General features: G+C 48.2%; 2 protein-coding genes across 4 annotated transcripts in view; both read left to right on the top strand.

The window, feature by feature from the left end:
• Positions 1–2238, top strand: part of SYNGAP1 (synaptic Ras GTPase activating protein 1) — a 33511-nt gene extending 31273 nt beyond the window's left edge. For 2 of the 3 annotated variants that reach the window (XM_058554599.1, XM_058554597.1), the window contains one exon: positions 309–2238. In XM_058554599.1, the coding sequence (XP_058410582.1) occupies positions 309–455 (147 nt within the window). In that variant the 3' untranslated portion in view covers positions 456–2238. The remainder of the gene's footprint in view (positions 1–308) is intronic. The other variant, XR_009222020.1, reaches the window with a different exon arrangement.
• A 905-nt stretch (positions 2239–3143) lies between these two features.
• ZBTB9 (zinc finger and BTB domain containing 9) lies at positions 3144–6042 on the top strand. The gene is made up of 2 exons (XM_058554596.1): positions 3144–3349; positions 3536–6042. The coding sequence occupies exon 2, from the start codon at positions 3615–3617 to the stop codon at positions 5025–5027; it is 1413 nt and encodes a 470-aa protein (XP_058410579.1). The 5' UTR covers positions 3144–3349; positions 3536–3614; the 3' UTR covers positions 5028–6042.
• Positions 6043–14978: the final 8936 nt, after the last annotated feature.

Below are 14978 nucleotides of genomic sequence, written 5' to 3'. Positions count from 1 at the left end.
TTGGGGGTGAGGTGGGAACTTGATTCTTTTGAACTGGTTTCCTGGTGTGAGTGACTCCCTGGGTTGAAGGCCCCTGTTAGGAGTCTGGGGTGAGATTCTCTTCTCTCTGATCCCAGAAGATGAGGATCTTTCTACGGCAGGTGAGAAAGAAAATAGGAAGGTGGGGGAGGGGGTGGATCTGGGGGGAGGGGGTGGACACAATTTATGGAGTGGGCTGGCTATGGGGGAGACCACTGCTAGGGGGCTGGCACCCAGGCCCCCGCGAAGCGTCTCAATAAGTCCGCGCTCTCCTCTTTGGTGTCTTGCAGGAGAGGCAGCTTCCCCCCTTGGGTCCAACAAACCCGCGTGTGACGCTGGCCCCACCTTGGAACGGCCTGGCCCCCCCAGCCCCGCCCCCCCCACCCCGGCTGCAGATCACCGAGAACGGCGAGTTCCGAAACACCGCAGACCACTAGCCCACCCAGCATCACAGACCTTGTTCTCCCTCCCCATGCACCCCACCCTGGAACAGCACCAACCACCAGGAATGGACGTCGCCGAGGGACAGCGGGATTGCCTCCCTGAATGCCTCCTTGGGGGGCACCAATCCCCCACCCCCACTGCACCATTTCCAGGAGGGAGAACGGGGACCCTTAGCTGCCCCCTTTTCTTCCTGTTGGGGTGCTGCCCCGTGACCCCTAAGGACCCTTGCCCCAGGACACCACCTACCCCACACAGACCCCTTCACTCCGGGGTGCTATCCCCATCCTCTGCCTCATCGTTCCCCTGAGCACTGGGGGACAGACCCTCGCCCCCACCCTGGGGGTGTGGCACCTCCAAACTTTCAACTTCAGGGTGATTTTTTTAGCAGTAACCAGAGCTGACAATCTAACTCCCCTCCACCGCCCCATTTTGGCCTCCCCCTGTCCCCGTTGTTATGGGGAGGGGACCCCAGGTGAGGGGGCCCTATTACCCCTTGATTTCTCAGGAGCGTCTGGGGGGGCTCAGCACGCACAAACTCCTTCTCCTCTACCACTCTTAAATTTACTCCCTTCCCACCCAGAACCCAGATGGGGTGGAGGGGCCACCGGGGCAGGGAGGGGGCGGCAAGGGGGGAATGGGAGTTATCTCCCGTTCCTCCCACACCTGATCTGCTCTTGGCTGGTCCCAGAGCGGGGTGAGGGGGCTTATGCCCCCCCCTCCCCCAGTGTGTTGGGTGGGGTGGAATTGAGGTTAGGGTGAAGGGTTAGGGTTTAGGAGGGTGTGTATGTTGGGGAGGACAGACTAGTTGATCTGCCCTCCCCTGACACACACAGTCCCCCCTGCCCCTCCCCTCTCTCTTCTTGGTCTCTACTCCCAGGGGGAGAGGGGAACTTACTCTAGGAAAAGCCATGTCTCTCTCCCCCAGGGTGGGGGGACCTGTGTTGGAGAAGGGGTGTTGGGGGCCCCCTTCCATGACTCTGTCCCCCGGGGGGAGGTAGGACAGGGCTGGGCTTCCCTCTCATCCTCCCCCCTCCTCAATCTCCCTCCACCTCCCTCCCTCCCGCCAGCTCCACAATTTTTCGGTGTTTCTCTGTATATAGCTCTCTGGCGGGATAGGGGAGGTAGGATGGATGGGGTTTGGGGTGGGTACGTCATGGGAGGGGAAAAGCCCCTCCTTGGCACCCCCTCTTCCCTGACTGCTGTCCCCTACCCAGCCTTGCCCCCTCATCCCTTCTTGCGTTTGGTATTGAGACTCTTCCCAGACTCCACCCTTCTTTCTTTTGTATGGACAGTTCCCCTTCAGTCCCATCCCCCTACACACATACACCCAGCCGGGGCCAAATTTATACTTATATAAAAGTTGTAAATATGTGATATTTTATCCCTGTGCCCTGTCCTTGCTTTCCCAACCTCAGACCCTACCCCTGGACCCCTTTTCCTCCTCTCTTCTTTGGCTGTTGTAATTATCTGGGGTTTGTACTGTACATATCCGGGGTGTGTGTGTGTGGGCTGGGGGCAACCCCTCTGTACAGAGCTTCCTGGCCCCCTCCCCTCCACGCTTCCCTCTTCACCCACCCCCCCTAAGGGTAGGGAGATGCTCTTCCTACCTGTTTTATTTTGTTTTCTCGTTCTCCCTCCCCACCCCACCCCACTCCCACCCTTCTCTTGTCCCGCACCATTGCCCCTTTTTCTCCACTCCCAGCCCCATTTCCTTTTTTTCTGGAGTGTGTGGTGAAACAGAAAAATCATGTTTAATAAACGGAGATTGTTCTTTTATCGCTGTGCTGACATTCCTAGGCTGGGACCTCCAGATGGACCAGCAGGGTGATAGGATCTGCTTTTTGAGAGGAAGCTGATAGCCTGGGAGAAACTGTATATCCCTGTGTGATGCTATAGTCTCCCCCTAGAATCTAATCTCCCCTAGAATCACTCTCCCACCCAGCCAGGAGATTCATTCTGTTTTAGAACAGGGCTTTTGCACTGGCCAAACGCGCCCGCTCCAGCTCTGCCTTCACCACTGCTCCACTTAACCCCAAGGAGTAAAAGGGTCTAGGAACAAGCAGCGGCATCTGATAAAAGAATCGATGTATATGTCTACATGTATCATTTTAAAAAAAAAATTACCTAGAAATAAGGTTTGTTTAATTGCTGGTTAAAATGCTCCCGTGCGGAATGGAGGAAAGAACTTGGTTCCTTAGCAAATCTGGGTTCCAATCGTAGGAGGCCCACCGCTTGCCAGCCTCGGTTTCGCCCGAGGAAACAGGATGGCAGCACCTACCTCGCGGGGCGGGGGGTGGGCACAGGGTGATGTGGACAACGCCTAGCCCACACAGTAGGTGCCCATTTAATCTCGCCCTCTCAGCACCGACCGGGGGGCGGGCGCTACGTTTAATCGCCGGAATGACTCCCGGCCACCCCGTCCGCCCTGCCTGTGCTCTCCGGGGTCGCACTTCGCCCCTCCCGCCGGGGCGACCACCCGACCCCCCGCCGCGGGGGCCGGCGGCCTCCAGCCAGCACCGCCTTCTCGCCGGCGCAACCAATCAACATGAGACTTGTAGGCCTCCGCTCCCCTCCATTGGCTGCGGCCCCAGCTCCGCCCGCCGCGCCCGGCGACGGCGTCCGGCGAGGAGGCGGCGGCTTCCGGCCCGGGACGGCGCCGTGGCTGCCGAGGCGCCACGGTCTCGCCGCGTGCCTACCCGCGGGGGAGTGGCAGCGGGGAGGGCCGGCTGGCCGGCGCTCGCGCTCTCCCGGTGGGCGCGGCTTCCCGGGAGCCGGGCTCTTTAGGCGCCGTGAGGTTGAACGGGGCGGCGGGCAGGGCCGGCGAGGTCAGGCTCGTGGCTGAAGCACCGCCTCATCCTCCTCCGCCGTCCTGGAAGTGAAAACCCCGGTTGGTGTCTTGTCGCGGGTGGTGGTTTTTGTTTTCTCGGTGGAGGCGTGCGCGGGACTGATCGGCAGAAACCGCCGCTGACTGACAAGTTTCCAGCTGTCGGGGGTAGGGGAGGCGGGGGTAGTGTGAGGAGACACGGTTCCCGTTAGCCAGAGCTTCTGTGACCCCCATCTCTTTCCTCCACAGCCTTCATCCCACGTGGGGCCGGCCCCAGCCCCTCATCTCCTGCTCTCGATCCTCTGGGGTCTCTCTTTCCCAGGAGGCCATGGATGCCTCGACGCCTTTGCCTCCCGTACCCCCCTCCCCGAGCTGCAACCCAGCCCCACGGACGATCCAGATCGAGTTCCCTCAGCACAGCTCGTTGCTGCTGGAAGCCCTGAACCGCCACAGGCTGGAGGGAAAGTTCTGTGATGTGTCGCTCCTAGTGCAGGGCCGGGAACTTAGGGCTCACAAAGCAGTGCTGGCCGCTGCCTCTCCTTACTTCCATGACAAACTTCTTCTGGGGGACGCGCCGCGCCTCACTCTGCCCAGCGTCATTGAGGCTGATGCTTTCGAGGGGCTGCTCCAGCTCATTTATTCAGGGCGCCTGCGCCTGCCGCTGGACGCTCTCCCTGCCCACCTCCTTGTGGCCAGTGGCCTCCAGATGTGGCAAGTCGTAGATCAGTGCTCAGAGATTCTTAGAGAACTCGAAACCTCAGGTGGGATTTCAACCCGTGGGTCGACCGCTTGCCACGCGCCTCTTGCCACCACATCCTCTGCAGGAGCCTGGTGCATTCGCTCTTCCCCTTTCCAGACCCCAGTGCCGTCTTCCGCTTCTACCGAGAGTCCTGTTGGAGGGGATGAGAGTGAACTGGGAGATGTGTTACAGATTCAAGTTGAGGAAGAGGAGGAGGAGGAAGAAGAAGAAGAGGAGGAGGAGGAGGAGGACCAGGGCTCAGCAGCCCCCTCTCAGACTCCTCAACCTCAGAGAGTGTCAGGGGGTTTTCCCCGCCCTCATGGATCCCACCCACTGCCCCTTTCCACTGCTCCCCGCAGACTTCCAGATGGTGAGAGTGCACCCCTTGAGCCTCCTGCCCCTCATACTGCACTGCCCCCCAAAATCTTTTACATTAAGCAGGAACCCTTTGAGCCTAAGGAGGAGATACCAGGAGGTGGAACTCAGTCTGGAGGAGCAAAGGAGGAGACCACAGTATTTGCTGGAGGGGACGCAGAAGGGAATGGGGGGCTAGGGTTCTTGCTGCCCTCAGGAGCAGGGGCAACATCTGGAGGAGGGAGTTCATCTTGGAAACCAGTGGATCTTCACGGGAATGAAATCCTGTCAGGAGGTGGGGGACCTGGGGGAGCGGGGCAGGCCGTGCACGGGCCTGTGAAGCTAGGAGGGGCACCCCCTGCAGATGGAAAACGCTTTGGTTGCTTGTGTGGGAAGCGGTTTGCAGTGAAGCCAAAGCGTGACCGGCACATCATGCTGACCTTCAGCCTTCGGCCCTTTGGCTGTGGCATCTGCAACAAGCGCTTCAAGCTGAAGCACCATCTGACAGAGCACATGAAGACCCATGCCGGAGCCCTGCACGCGTGTCCCCACTGTGGCCGTCGGTTCCGAGTTCATGCCTGTTTCCTTCGCCACCGGGACCTCTGCAAGGGCCAGGGCTGGGCCACTGCTCACTGGACTTACAAGTGACTGTGGAGGCCAAAACTAACTTCCAGTACACGAGAGCCACTGCTGCTGACGGATCCTTACCCTCGCTACCATGGCACCCCAATCCTGGATCTTGTAATCATGCCAAGAGGATAGATGCATTATGGACCTCTTGCTCTTGGGTGTGGGCCTCAACCTAGCAGATTTGGAAACTCAGATTTCTTGTCTCACCCCCGGTTTTTGCTAACAATCCTACAAGAAAGTGGTTTACAGGCCATAAGTAAATTGATCGCTTGCCCATAATAGACCTTTTCCTACAGGAAACCAGATTTCAGATTAGAAGTTTTATTTGATGAGAGAAGAGTTAGAACAAAAAGACATAGTGATAAATGTTTCATTCGAACTCCATGAGATGGTCAAGGAGCTAGTCTCCATCTAGGGATTTGTTTGGTTCAGAGTTCTAGTAATTCAGAGACTAAGCTCTAAGTTTTTCCACTCCCTCATCATTGCTGAAATAATGTGAGCAGAGTTCTCTTTATGTACTTTTTTTGTTGTATCTTTCTAGAAGCCCCTCAGATCATAACTTGCTTTCTCACCAGTAGATACCTTCCCAACACCTTTATTTTTTATGTTGTAGTTGAGCACTTTAACAAATTGAGCATTCCACATGACATTCCTAGAATCCTCTTTAATAGAGGGTTTTCCCTCAACAGCTTGTGCCTCTTGTCTACCTTTGACCACCACTGATCACTCATATATTGATCACAGTTACTGGAATATGACCAGTGAACTCAGGAGATGGCAACTGACCTAAAATGCTCTCAGGGTAGCACCACTGCTCTGAACAAGTGGCCGTGGTCAGAGGGACTCAGGGCTGAGACAGGGCATGCTGAAGGCTGAAGAGTAACTGTGCGGTGGGACCACACTGCCTCCCTTTCCATCCCCACCTACACAGGACAGCCCCTTGGTTGAGAGGTAGAAGGGTAGATATTGGAATGGGGAGATTATCACAGGTTACTTAATTTCTTAAAATAAACTGTCCTGAAATCCAAGTTGACAGTGGACTGATGAGTAATTTATGTGGGAGGGACAACATGAGAACAGAATTGCAAAGACTTGGATGTGATCTGTATGCAGCTGGGTTATGTTGGGGGGAGAATGGGATAGTTTCACACTGGTGCAGAGAACACTGTCCTAGACTTCAGTGGGCCAGATTCTAGGCCCTGACTTGCCACTGAATAACCTCTGGTAAATTACCTTATCTTTCAGAGTCAGCTGTTACTTTGTGTGTGTGTGTGTGTGTGTGTGTGTATGTATGTGTGTGTGTCGGAGGGGAAAGGCAGTATGTACCTCTTAACTGGTTCTCTGTCTTTAAAGGGGTTGATTCACATGACCTTTACCTATAGTATTCCCTGGCTTCATTATTATATGTAATGTTTGGTTGTGGTTGGGTTTGTTCTACAAACATTTAGTGCAAAGCATTGTGCTAAACCCTGACTTATACTCAGCCCTCAAAAGAATTCACAGCTACTACCTAAGCTAGGCAAATAATGACGATGTGGTATGAAAAGTCCATGAAAGTGGGCAATACAAGCTACTGTAGTGACACAAAGGAAGCCGAGCAAAGATCTATTGTAGGTCAGCAGAGGTTTCACAGAGAACTCCATGTGCCAGAGTATAGTGGTGGGTGTGGGTGGCTGAACTGATGTGGAAATGGTAAACGCACCTTGAAGTCACAACTATAGGGCCAAGAGTGATAGCCTTCTCCAAAGCATGTTCCTCAAAAGTTATTAGGTATGGCACCCAGAAGGGGCTGAAAAATGTGACTTTATGGTTGAGAAGATGAATTCTAGCTGGGATCTGTCAGCCTCTCTAAAGAGCCCTGCTGTGGTACCAACCCCATGGTAAGGACTGAGAACACATTGGGAAAGGGGTCAGGGAGGGGGCTGCCAATCTTGGATCTACTAGAATCCCATCCACTTGCTGTTCTTTTGGCCCACATTCTGTAGGTGGCTGTATCCACTGGCCAGGATCCTTTGGTTGCAAGCAACGGAAGCTGGCTCTAGCTAACCTTATCAAAACAGGATTCTACAGAAGGATATGGGGTGGCTCCTGGAATGGAAGGAAGGGCTGAAGGACCAGTCTTTGGAAGGACAAGACCTGGGTCAGCTCGGGGGGTCCAGGGAGCAGGAACTCCTGGGGAATCTTTTCAGGTGATATGTTTTAGGATGATGACCCAGTCATTTTTTTTTTTCTTGTGTCACTCATATCGAGATAAAATTTTCCAGGAGAGAACTCAGCCTCAGGTCCACCCTCTGGCCAGAGCACCTTGATATATGTTCCGTGGAGGCAACAAAGTGGACATGGAATCCTCAAGGGGAAATTGAAGTCCTAGGATAGAAGAGTGGGGCATGGGTGCTGGCCAGCCCACAGGAATAGAGGCCCACCCCAGACAATCTCCACATGTTGCCCATCTTGGGATCCTTAAAGCCTCAGATATACCTGGCGTTTAATACGTGTTCAAGAAATGTTGAACCTGCCCAACATCCACCTCTGCCCTCTGAACATAAGGCAGAATTGCTTCCTTCCTCTCCTTAGTCCTCATAGCACTTTGTTATGACTTCTATAATGCCAATTAAAGCACCATGTTAGAGTTTTTTTTTTTTTTAAGTTATTAGGTATTATACAGAAAACCAGTTTTATGATGAAAGATTTTGGTTTAAACAAACTGAAGCATGTACCTCTCTGCCTCTGTCCTTTCCTCCTTATAGTGGAAGAGATGTCCCTCCTACTGTCCAAGGCTAGCCCGCTTCCCAGAGGCTTGGCTTTTTTTTTTATTGTGAAACTTTTGTTGTACATTATTGTTTGTCAGTCACCATATAAATGCATCCCTCCACCCCTTGTGCCCACTCCCCACCCTCCTTGCCCCTGGTAACCATCAAATAGTTCTATCTGTCCATGTGTTGGTTTATCTTCCACATATGAGTGAAATCATTCATTGTTTGTCTTTCTCTTTCTGCCCTATTTCGCTTAACATAATATCCTCCAGGTCCACCCACGTTGTTGCAAATGGGACGATTTTGTCTTTTTTTTTATGGCTGAGTAGTAGTCCATGGTATATATATACCACATCTTCTTTATCCAGTCATCAGTCAAGGGACACTTGGGTTGCTTCCATGTCTTGGCTATAGTGAATAATGCTGCAATGAACACAGGGGTGCATAAGCCTCTTTGGATTGTTGATTTCAGGTTAGTTGGGTAGATACCCAGTAGTGGGATAGCTGGATCATAAAGTATTTCTATTTTTAATTTTTTGAGGAATCTCCATACTGTTTTCCATAGAGGCTGCACCAATTTGCATTCCCACTAGCAGTGAGTGAGGGTTCCTGTTTCTCCACAGCCTCTCCAACATTTGTTGTTTTTTGTCTAGGTGATTATAGCCATTCTAACGGATGTAAGGTGATATCTTAGTGTGGTTTTGATTTGCATTTCCCTGATGATTAGTGATGTTGAGTATCTTTTCATGTGCCTATTGGCCATCTGTATATCTTCTTTGGAGAAGTGTCTGTTCATTTCCTCTGCCCATTTTTTGATTGGGTTGTTTGTTTTTGTGTTGTTCAGTTGTGTGAGTTCTTTATATATTACGGAGATTAACCCCTTGTTGGATATATGGTTTGAAAATATTTTTTCCCAGCTGGTGGGTTGCCTATTCTTCTTGATCCTTATCTCATTTGCCTTGTAGAAGCTTTTTAATCTGATGAAGTCCCACTTGTTTATTTTTTCTTTTGTTTCCCTTGTCTGAGTTGACATGGAATTCGAAAAGATCCCTTTATGGCCGATGACGAATAGTGTACTACCTATATTTTCCTCCAGGGGTTTTATAGTTTCAGGTCTCATCTTCAGGTCTTTGATCCATTTTGAGTTAGTTTTTTTTTAAAATATTTTTTTGTGAGGAAGATCAGCCCTGAGCTAACATCTGTTGCCAGTTATCCTCTTTTTGCTGAGGAAGACTGGCCCTGGGCTAACATCCGTGCCCATCTTCCTCCACTTTATACGGGACCCCACCACAGCATGGCTTGACAAGCGGTGCTTCTGTGCGCGACCAGGATCCGAACCCCGGGCTGCCGCAGCACAGCATGCACACTTAACCACTATGCCACGGGGCCGGCCCTCATTTTGAGTTAATTTTTGTGTATGGTGAAAGAAGATGGTCTACTTTCATTCTTTTGCAAGTGGCTGTCCAGTTTTCCCAGCACCATTTGTTGAAGAGACTTTCCTTTCTCCATTGTATGTTCTTAGCTCCTTTGTCAAAGATGAGCTGCCCGTAGATGTGAGATTTTATTTCTGGGCTTTCAGTTCTGGTCCATTGATCTATGTGTCTGTTTTTGTACCAGTACCATGCTGTTTGAATTACTATCGCTTTGTAGTATGTTTTAAAGTCAGGCATTGTGATGCCTCCAGCTTTGTTCTTGTTTCTCAGTATTGCTTTAGCTATTCGTGGTTTCTTGTTGCCCTGTATGAATGTTAGTATTCTTTGTTCTATTTTGGTGAAGAATGTCCTTGGGATTTTGATTGGGATTGCATTGAATCTGTAGATTGCTTTAGGTAGTATGGACATTTTAACTATATTTATTCTTCCAATCCAAGTGCATGGAACATTTTTCCATTTCTTTATGTCATCATTGATTTCACTCAATAACGTCTTATAGTTTTCATTTTATAGGTCTTTCACTTCCTTGATTAAATTTATTCCTAGATATTTTATTCTTTTTGTTGCAATTGTAAATGGGATTGTCTTCTTGAGTTCTCTTTCTGTTAGTTCATTGTTGGTATATAGAAATGCAACTGATTTCTTTAAGTTGATTTTTGTACCCTGCAACTTTGCTGTAGTTGTTGATTATTTCCAATAGTTTTCAAATGGATTCTTTAGGGTTGCCTATATGTAAGATCATGTCATCAGCAAACAGCGAGAGTTTCACTTCTTCGTTGCCTATTTGGATTCCTTTTATTCCTTTTTCTTGCCTAATTACTCTGGCCAGAACTTCCAGTACTGTGTTGAATAAGAGTGGCGAGAGTGGGCACCCTTGTCTTATTCCTGTTTTCAGAAGGATAGCTTTCAGTTTTTCCCTGTTGAATATGATGTTGATTGTGGGTTTGTCATATGCGGCCTTTATTAGGTTAAGGTACTTTCCTTCTATACCCATTTTGTTGAGAATTTTTTATCATAAATGGATGTTGGATCTTGTCAAATGCAGTCTCTGCATCTGTTGAGATGATCATGTGTTTTTTATTCCTCGTTTTGTTAATGTGGTGTATCACATTGATTTGCAGATGTTGAACCATTCCTGTGTCCCTGGTATAAATCCCACTTGATCATGGTGTGTGATCTTTTTAATGTATTGCTGTATTCAGTTTGCCAATATTTTGTTGAGAATTTTTGCATCTATGTTCATCAGGGATATTGGTCTGTAGTTTTCCTTCTTAGTATTGTCTTTGTCTGGCTTTGGTATCAGGATGATGTTGGCCTCATAGAATGTGCTTGCAGCTTGGGAAGTGCTCCATCTTCCTCTATTTTTTGGAATAGTTTGAGAAGGATAGATATTAAATCTTCTTTGAATGTTTGGTAAAATTCTCCAGAGAAGCCATCTGGTCCTGGACTTTTATTTTTTGGGAGGTTTTTGATTACTGTTTCAATCTCTTTACCTGTGATTGGTCTATTCAGGTTCTCCATTTCTTCTCGATTCAGTTTTGGGAGGTTGTATGAGTCTAAGAATTTATCCATTTCTTCTAGATTGTCCAATTTGTTCGCATATAGTTTTTCATAGTATTCCCTTATAATCTTTTGTCTTTCTGTGGTATCTGTTGTAATTTCTCCTTTTTCATTTCTAATTTTATATATTTGAGCCTTCTCTCTTTTTTTCTTGGTGAGTCTGGCTAAGGGTTTGTCAATTTTGTTTATCTTCTCAAAGAACCAGCTCTTTGTTTTATTGATCCTTTCCACTGTTTCTTTGATTTCAGTTTCATTTATTTCTGCTCTGATTTTTATTATTTCCCTCCTTCTGCTGACTTTGGGTTTTGTTTGTTCTTCTTTTTCTAATTCTGTTAGGCATAGTTTGAGGTTGCTTATTTGGGCTTTTTCTTGTTTGTTAAGGTGCGCCTGTATTGCTGTGAGTTTCCCTCTCAGGACCACTTTTGCTGCATCCCATATGAGTTGGTACCGTGTATTTTCATTTTCATATGTCTCAAGATATGATTTGATTTCTCCTTTAACTTCATCGATGATCCATTTGTTGTTTAGTAGCATGTTGTTGAGTATCCACAACCTTGTCACTTTCCCAGTATTTTTCTTGTAGTTGATTTCTAGCTTCAGGCGTTATGGTCAGAAAAGATGCTTGTTATGATTTCAATCTTCTTAAATTTTTATAAGCATGCCTTGTTTCTCAGCATATGGTCTATTCTTGAGAATGTTCCACGCGCGCTTGAGAAGGATGTGTAATCTGCTGTGTTTGGGTGGAGTGCTCTCTATATATCTATTAAGTCCATCTCATCAAGTTTTTCATTTAAGTCCATTATTTCCTTATTGATTTTCTGTCTCGATGATCTATCCATTGATGAAAGTGAGGTGTTAAGATCCCCTCCTATTATTGTGTTGTTGTTAATATCTCCTTTTAGGTTTGTTAATAGTTGCTTTATGTACTTTGGTGCTCCTGTGTTGGGTGCATATATATTTAAAAGTGATATGTTTTCTTGGTGGAGTGTCCCTTTTATCATTATATATTGCCCCTCTTTGTCTCTCATTACCTGTTTTATCTTGAAGTCAACTTTGTCTGATATAAGTATGGCAACACCTGCTATCTTTTGTTTGCTGTTAGCTTAGAGTATTGTCTTACATCCTTTCACACTGAGCCGGTGTTTGTCCTTAAAGCTGAGATGTGTTTCCTGGAGGCAGCATATTGTTGGGTCTTGTTTTTTAATCCATCTCACTACTCTATGTCTTTTTCTTTTTTTCTTGCCCAAAGCCCCAGTAGATAGTTGTATGTCATAGTTGCACACCCTTCTAGTTGCTCAATGTGGGACGTGGCCTCAGCATGGCCGGACAAGCGGTGCGTCGGTGCGCGCCCGGAATCCGAACCCGGGCCGCCAGTAGCGGAGCACACGCACTTAACCGCTAAGCCACGGGGCCAGCCCTCTATGTCTTTTGATTGGAGAGTTCAGTCCATTTACATTTAGGGTAATTATTGATATATGAGGGCTTATTGTTGCTATTTTATTGCTCATTTTCCAGTTCTTTTACATTTCTTTTGTTTCTTGTCCAGTGTGTTTCAGACTACCAATTCAGTTTGGTAGTTCTGTATGGGGATTCTCTTAGTTTTCTCTTTCTTTATTGTGTGTGACTCTGTTTTGATTATTTGGTTAGTGGTTACCATGAGGTTTGTATTAAAAAATCTCGTGAGGGCCAGCCCCGTGGCTTAGCAGTTAAGTGCGCGCGCTCTGCTACTGGCGGCCTGGGTTTGGATCCTGGGCACACACCGATGCACCGCTTCTCTGGCCATGCTGAGGCCGTGTCCCACATACAGGAACTAGAAGGATGTGCAACTATGACATACAACTATCTACTGGGGCTTTGGGGAAAAGAAAAAAAGGAGGAGGATTGGCAATAGATGTTAGCTCAGAGCCTGTTTTCCTCAGCAAAAAGAGGAGGATTAGCATGGATGTTAGCTCAGGGTTGATCTTCCTCACAAAAAAAATAAAATAAAATAAAACTGTTAAAAAAAAATCTCATGAATGTGATAGTCCATTTTTTGATGGCTTCTTATTCCCTTAGACTAAGTTGATTCAATCCCTTTCTTCTTCCCCTTCTAAGTTATTGTTGTCACATCTTATTCCTTCTTGTGTTGTGAGTTTGTTTTTAATGTTATGAGGTTATATTTATTTTTGGTGCTTACCTTCCCTTGATCTTTGGTTTTATAATTAAGTGTTTGCTAATCTATTCTGATAGAGAGCTGCAAGTTTTCTGGTTTTGTCGATCTATTTTCCTCCTTGTTCAAAACTTTGAATCTCCTTTCTCTTTTTTTTCTCAGGCATGAGGGCCTCCTTGAGCACTTCTTGTAGTGGGGGTCTTGTGGTAATGAACTCCCTTAGCTTTTGTTTATCTGGGATAGTTATCATTTCTCCATCATATCTGAAGGATATTTTTGCTGGATAGAGTATTCTTGGCTGAAAGTTTTTGTCCTTCAGGATTTTAAATATATCGTTCTACTCTCTCCTAGCCTGTAAAGTTTCTGTCAATAAATTGACTGAAAGCCTGATAGGAAATCCTTTGTGTTTTGTTTGTTTGTTTGTTTGTTTGTTTGTTTGTCTTGCTGCCCTTAATATTTTTTCTTTGTCATTGACTTTTGCCAGCTTTACTACTATATGCCTTGGAGAGGGTCTTTTCTTGTTGATGTATTTAGGAGATCTATTTATTTCATTCACTGGTATTTCTAGCTCCTTCCCCAGGTTTGGGAAGTTCTCAGCTATTATTTCTTTGAACAAGTTCTCTGCTCCTTTTTCCCTCTCTTCTCCCTCTGGAATACCTATAATCCTTATGTCGGATTCCTAATTGAATCGGATATTTCTTGGAGAGTTTCTTCATTTCTTTTTAGTCTTAGTTCTCTTTCCTTCTCCATCTGGAACATTTCTGCATTGCTGTCCTCAATATTGCTAATTATTTCCTCCATATTGTCAGCCCTGATGCTTAAGGCTTCCGGATTTGTCTTTTATCTCCTGTATTGTGTTTTTCATCTCCAGGATTTCTGATTGGTTTTTCTTTATAGTTTCAATTTCTTTTGTGAAGAAACTCCTGATTTCATTGAATTGTCTATCTGTGTTTTCTTGTATTTCATTAAGCTTTTTTATGTTGGCTATTTTGAATTCTCTGTTATTAAGGTTATACACTTCTGTGCTTTCCGGGTTGACTTCTGGGTGCTTGTCATTTTCCTTTTGATCTGGAGATTTAATATATTTTTGCACAGTGCTTGTCAGTGTTGGCTTATTTTTCCTCATAGTGAAAATAAATGGTCGCAGTTTCCTCTTGCCACCGCTGGGTGGGGGTCAAGGGCTGTGTATTCTGGCCTGCCTCAATCCGAGGGCACTCTGGTTTGGTCTCCCAGCTGAGCTGAGGCATGGCTGAGCTGAAGTGCAGCTGATCTGAAGCGTGGCTGAGCAGGGGCTGCTAGGGGTGAAGCGTGGGAACAACTGGGACTGGAGCACAGCTAGGCTGAAGCAGCTGGGGCTCGGGTGCAGGTGGGTTGAAGCAGCTGCAGCTGAAGCGTGGCTGGACTGAAGAAGCAGGAGCTGGAGCACCACTGGGCCAAAGAAGCTGGAAGTGGAGTGCAGCTGGGCTGAAGTTTCTGGTGCCAAATCAGCTGGAGCCTGAGCACAGCCAAGCCAAAGCAGCTGGAGCTGGGAGAGGGGGAGAGGGGGCAGTCGAGCTGAAGGAGCTGGAGGCAGGGCGCAGTTGAACTGATGCAGCTGGGGCCAAGGCACCATCAAGCCAAAGGAGCTGGGGCCGTGGCATGGTCCAGCTGGAGCAGCTGGGGCTGTGGTGCAGTGGGGCCTGGGGTGGCACCACCTCTAGTCCGGGGGCGCAGGCACACCCCACTGCTTGTGGGGCCTGGGTGCCTGGGGGCTGCTGCCTCTGGGGCCGGGGCAGAGCTGAAGCACCACTGTGCTGAGGCTGCAGGGCTGCTGTGCTAAAGCACAGGGTGGGCAGGCCGGTGGGGGAGGGGTGCTTATTTTCACCTCCCTGATCTCAGAAGCCTCTCGCCTCCGTGTCGCTCTCTGCTCTCCTGAGGGGCTAGCTTGTGGAAAGTACCCTCACAACAGTTCCGCTCCCTCTGTAGGGGGATTCCCCATGGGCTGTGAGGGGTCTTGGAGAGCACCGGTTTTCCCGCGGAGAGCTGTCCCCCCCCAGAGCTGCGTGGCCTCAGGCTCAGGGTTGCAGTCCTTGGG

This window comes from Diceros bicornis, chromosome 14, assembly GCF_020826845.1.
Source record: "Diceros bicornis minor isolate mBicDic1 chromosome 14, mDicBic1.mat.cur, whole genome shotgun sequence".
NCBI classification, from domain to species: domain Eukaryota; kingdom Metazoa; phylum Chordata; class Mammalia; order Perissodactyla; family Rhinocerotidae; genus Diceros; species Diceros bicornis.
This window is presented reverse-complemented; position numbering and strand designations above follow the sequence as displayed.

What these genes read in the sequence shown, in the direction of transcription:
- ZBTB9 (XM_058554596.1), top strand. Translation starts at nt 3,615, where the DNA reads ATGGATGCCTCGACGCCTTTGCCTCCCGTACCCCCCTCCCCGAGCTGC.